At 55.3% G+C, this 5,668-nt stretch overlaps 1 protein-coding gene across 1 annotated transcript in view; it reads left to right on the forward strand.

The window, feature by feature from the left end:
• The window catches only part of Foxa3 (forkhead box A3), a 10,198-nt gene extending 7,833 nt beyond the window's left edge, over positions 1-2,365 (forward strand). Inside the window, exon 2 of the mRNA XM_050126370.1 lies at positions 660-2,365. Within this exon, the coding sequence (XP_049982327.1) occupies positions 660-1,640 (981 nt within the window). The 3' untranslated portion in view covers positions 1,641-2,365. The remainder of the gene's footprint in view (positions 1-659) is intronic.
• The last annotated feature ends 3,303 nt before the right edge of the window (positions 2,366-5,668 follow it).

Consider the following 5,668-nt stretch of genomic DNA (forward strand, 5'->3'; position numbering starts at 1 on the left):
AAGAAAAAATGATCTTGAGCCAGCCTAGCCAGGTGTAGTAGTTCGCGTCCATGATCCTTTGGGGGGTGGATTAAGAGCTCAAGGTGATTTGGCTGTGGTGGTGCACACCTTTAATCTCAGCTCTCAGGAGGCAGAGGCAGACAGAACTCTGTGAGTTACAAGTCAGCCTGGTCTACACAGTGAGACTGTGGACTAAATAAACAACAAGAATTAAAAAATGAAAATGGCCCTGACCTGGTGGATACCTGAAACCAGTTTCAGAGACTCCCTCAGGTGTTTGAGACCACCTAAGCTTCCTTCCCAAGCCCGTGTTCAAGCGTGACTTTGAAGGCCTGGAAGGGGACAGAACCCTGAGTGCAAATGGGCAGGCAGCTACTCCGGAGAGAGGGAATGGTGGGAGGGCAAGATGGTGGAAAAGTCAAGATGGGCAGATGAGCCGGGTATGACGGCCCATGCCTGTATTCCCAGCAACTGGAAGGTAGAGGCAGGAGGATAGAGAATTCCAAGTCATCTTGGCTGCGTAGCGAGTTTGGGGCTGGTTAGGGCTGTGCTGTGTGAGCCTCTCTTGAAAAGACATAAATGGACCTGTATTCAGGAGCTCCTTTGCTGAGGAAGGGAGTGAGGAGCCACTGACCACATCTCTCTTTCTTTCGCCGCAGGTGTACTCTCCAGTGACTCCCGTGCCCACCATGGCCCCTCTTAACTCCTACATGACCTTGAACCCTCTCAGCTCTCCCTACCCTCCAGGAGGACTTCAGGCCTCCCCCCTGCCTACAGGACCCCTGGCACCCCCAGCCGCCACAGCACCCCTGGGGCCCACCTTCCCAGGCCTGGGTACTGGTGGCAACAGTGGAAGCAGTACTTCCGGCTACGGAGCCCCAGGGTCCGGGCTGGTTCCTGGCAAGGAGATGGCAAAGGGGTACCGGCGTCCACTGGCCCATGCCAAGCCACCATATTCCTACATCTCTCTCATCACTATGGCCATCCAACAGGCGCCAGGCAAAATGCTGACCTTGAGTGAGATCTACCAGTGGATCATGGACCTCTTCCCATACTACCGGGAGAACCAGCAACGCTGGCAGAACTCCATCCGGCACTCGCTGTCCTTCAATGACTGCTTTGTCAAGGTGGCACGCTCCCCAGACAAGCCAGGCAAAGGCTCCTACTGGGCCTTACATCCCAGCTCCGGGAACATGTTTGAGAATGGCTGCTACCTTCGGCGTCAGAAACGCTTCAAGCTGGAGGAGAAGGCGAAGAAAGGAGGAACCACCAGGAATGGCGCGATGGGGTCAGCCACCTCTGCCACAACCACAGCAGCCACAGTAGTCACCTCTCAGGCTCAGCCCCAGCCTACGCCTTCTGAGCCCGAGGCCCAGAATGGGGAAGATGTGGGGGGTCTGGACTGCGCCTCTCCCCCTTCTTCCACACCCTATTTCACTGGCTTGGAGCTCCCAGGGGAACTGAAGTTGGATGCACCCTACAACTTCAACCACCCCTTCTCTATCAACAACCTGATGTCAGAACAGACACCAGCACCTTCCAAACTGGATGTGGGGTTTGGAGGCTACGGGGCTGAGAGCGGGGAGCCAGGGGTCTACTATCAGAGCCTCTATTCCCGCTCTCTGCTCAACGCATCCTAGCAGGGCAGCTGGGAACACGGTGATGGGGGTTAACTGTGACGGACACCAGGTTCTTGGGATCTGGTCCTTCTGGTCACACTTTGCTTGTCCCATTGATTAGTATGTTATTTGGTGTATTACTGTGATGACCCATTGGCTACTGTGGTAACTGCCATGGACTCCCTGGTGGGCCTTGGGTGGTGGTGTGGTGACGGCAGCTCCTCTGGGTGCACTGTGAAAGCTGCAGTACTGAGTGAAGCCATTGGCTGACCCAGTGGGTCTCCATGTTGGATGACATCTTGTGTGGCCCTTCGGAAGCTGTGATGGACATCTGGATTGACCGTCTGAATGTGTGGCTGTCACGCCACATCTTTTTCGGCCCACTGTTTCCTGGGATCACTTCTTTTGTTTTGGCAGACTTCTTTATATAACAGATGCCAAGTTGGCCACCACATCACACGATGTCTTTTTGACACACTGGATGCACGGAGGGCCACCATATTGGCAAGGTGACATCGCAGATGTTACCCACCACGATGGCCACCACAGGCCTGTCATCACCATCTTCTTGGTGTGGGTCGGGTGAGGGGGTAGAGTGGAGGAGACACTGTGATTTTTCTCTGAAGCCCATCCCCACCCTGGCTATGAGAAAGGGCTGGTGTGGGGGATTCTTCCTGAGGTCAAGTTCTTGCCAGGGACTTGGGATACTGGCTGGGTTTGGCCATTAAAAAAACACCTTTTCGGTCTCATGAGTGTCTCTTTCTTTGGGGGACCCTGTGGGCTCAAACCCCTAAATTTGTGTTCCTGTGATCTTCTTCCCATCCTGGAGAGCTGGTGGCCTCTGGGGGGGAAGGGCTAGGGGAATGCAGCAACGTGACCTTTGGCTCTTTGTTGTCCCTGACCCCAAGGACAGTTTGCTCAGACAGCAGCCCCCGCAGTAATGGAGCCAGAGGGGAGGTGGCTTTGCCAGTGTCCAAGGCCATCGCCCCACCCCCACTTTGCAGACACACACAACACAACACGGGGGCACGTACACCTGTGCACACACACACACATACACACACACCTGGAACTCTGAGGCTCCAGGAACCCATGGAAACTACGGGCTATTCACTTTGGGGGAAGAATGGGAAAGGATAGAAGACTTGAGGACTTGAGGGTGTGTGTGTGTGAATTTTTCTTACTTATTTTTGAAAAATGGCTCTAGCCAGGGTCCTCAACCTCATGAAAATCCTGCTTCTGCCTTCCATGTGCCAGGATTACAGGAGTGCACACCTGGCTTATACTGATTTATTCTGGTGTTTTCGGTGCTGCGGATGGAACCCAGTGCCTGGAGCACTGGAGCATGTGAAGCAAGCACTGACCTACTGAGCTAGGTCCACTCTGGTCCTGTCACCATCTCTCCATCCGCCCCCCCTTGGCTCTTTTTCTCTGGCCTCCCTCCCTCTCCTGGTTCACAGTTTCTGCTTCTACCTGCCGCCTGGCAGGCGGGTCTCTCTATTTCTGTCGCAGTCCCGCCTTGCCCGGCTGCGTGTCCCCCCCCCCCCCCCCCCACGTCGCCCCCTGCCTTGCTGGCTCCCAGTTGTCAGCGGTCCCACCAGCCTGGCTGTCCCGGGGAATTCCTCCTGGTTCCTGGAAAAAACAACTGGGGCCGAGAAAAAAGCCCTCAGTCTCCCCGGGCCCGGGCCCTACCCCGGGCCTGGGGGTCGCCGGCCTGAGGCAGGAAGCCCTGCGGTTTCTGGCTTCTCCCGGCGGCCTCCGGATCTGGCCCCCGCCCCCCGGCCAACAGCCCAAATATTATTCCGCAGGAGGAGTCGGTGGCGGCGGGAGGAGGCCCAGGTTGAAAGAGGCTTTCAAGGCAGCCAGGCCTGGGGCTTCCTGTCCCCAGGCTCGGGCCTCAGGCTGCCCCATTGGGGACCTCAGGTGGCCTGAGAGGCGGGGTGTTGTTGTAGGGTCCTTAGGGGAGGGTGGGGCCATTCGTCAGGGTGTCTGGTGGCCACCAGCTCGCCTGGCCTCGCCTGGCGTGGGCATGTGTGACCCCCCACCCCAGGGACAGCCGGCTGGTGTCCAACGTGGAAAAGTACCACCGCCAGACGTGGGACAGACAGGAGGACGCCAGGGATGAGGGATGGGTCGGGATTGGGGGTAGGGGGAATATGAGAACACAGAGAGCTGAGTTGTGGGGCTGAAGTGACATAGTCTAAGGAAAAGCCCTGTGGGTGGGAAACTGAGGCTAGGGGGCAGGGTCCCTGCTTCGGCACAGGGCTCTATGGGACACTTTGAGACGAGATAATGACCATAGAGGTGGCCCCAGCTGTTGGCCCAAGCGGCCCACACCTGTGTGTCTCTGTACTCAGGAGGCAGAGAGGCAGGAGGGTTACTGGTTTGGGGCCAACCTAGGTTGCATGTGAGTATGTGTCTCTTAAGGAGAAAAAAACAAGAAGTAATGAGAAATTTGAATAACCCTTGTCTAGGGCTATGGGAAAAAACTGAGGGAGAAAGGTGCCTTGACCTTAGTCACACAGCTAATTATTGGGGTGCTAGGCAGGCCATGAGGCCGAGATGCAGTGCTCTGGACCTCCACTATTCTAGTATTCAAGAGGATACCTTCCACTTCCTGCCTCACACACAGAAGCCAGCTTGGGGCAGCACACAGGTGTGTGTGTGTGTGTGTGTGTGTGTGTGTGTGTGTGAGAGAGAGAGAGAGAGAGAGAGAGAGAGTCATGTCTGTCCTACAGCTCTATATATTTATTTCTTAGCGTCATTTTGATGTTGCTCTTCTTTTGTTCTGTGATGAGTGTCTCAGCATATTGGTGTGTGTGCTTCCGTCTCTGTCACTGTCTTGTCCCTTGTCATGGTGTCTGTCACCTTTATCTGTCACTTTCTATGTGCAGCATGGTGTCTCTGTCCCTCAGACCTGTCACTCAGATCTACCTATATTGGTCACTGTGCGTCACTGTGTCTGTCCACGAATGTGTCACCATCTACCCTGGTGCCAGTGTGTGTGTTACTCACCGCTCAGGCCACAGGTGGGCGTGTCGGGCTCATTGGTGCCAGGACTGTGGCCCAGCCCTGCCTACCCTGGCTGCTGTGGTCCAGGCTGGACGCCTGTTTGCCATGCCTGCCTCAGGTAAACATGAGGATCCGGAGGCCCAGGGCACCTCCCTCACCTCTGCTCCTTACCCTTAGAGCTGCTCCCAGCCCAGCTGGCCCGCAGCCCACTGCCCTGGCCCCAGGTCCCTGCACCTACAGTCCCGGTTTCGGCCTCAACCTGGTCTCCTTCGCTCCGTCTCTGTCTTTCTCTGTCTCTCAGCAGTGGTTCTCAGCCTCCCTAACGCTGAGGCCCTTTAATGCGGTTCCTCATATGGTGCCCGCCAGCCATAAAATTATTTTCATTGCTACTCATAATTGTCATTGTCATTTTGCTACGGTTACGAATTGTAATGTAAATATCTGCTATGCATATGTCCCCTGTGAAGAAGGTTGCAGGGACCCCAAAGGGGTCGTGACCCACAGGTTGAGAAGCATTGCTCCAGGATCTCATGTAGCTTAGGCTAGCCTGGAGTTCACTGTAGCCGGGATGACCTGGACTCCTGTTTCCTCCTCCTCTGCTGCCATAATGCTGACATTACAGGCACGGGCCCACATGCCCAGTTTAGGGGGTGTTCAGGACTGAACCCAGAGCTGCTTTTCACACTAGATGAACACTCTATCAAGGGAACTATGTGCCTAGCCTGTTTTTTTATTTTTTTAATGGAGTGCATGGGGGGGTGGGCTGTTATTTGAGATACATAGCCCAGATTGGTCGGCAAACTCAGTATGTAGCCCAGGAGAACCCCAAACTCTTGTTCCACCTAACTTTACCACCCAGGTGCTGGGGTTACAGGCCACCACACCCATACTCCCTGAATTTTAATCTCTTGCTTTCTCTCTGCACCTACTTCCTCTCGCCTGTGATCCCTGCCACGGCCCTTTTCTGCGTTGTCAGTCTTTCGCCATCCTTTTCCTTCTCGCCAGCCAAGTTTGTCTCCAGCTTCAGAACCAGCTAT

The sequence above is a fragment of the Alexandromys fortis genome, unplaced genomic scaffold, assembly GCF_014885135.2.
Source record: "Alexandromys fortis isolate MF-2015 unplaced genomic scaffold, M_Fortis_MF-2015_v1.1 scaffold_240, whole genome shotgun sequence".
Classification (NCBI taxonomy): domain Eukaryota; kingdom Metazoa; phylum Chordata; class Mammalia; order Rodentia; family Cricetidae; genus Alexandromys; species Alexandromys fortis.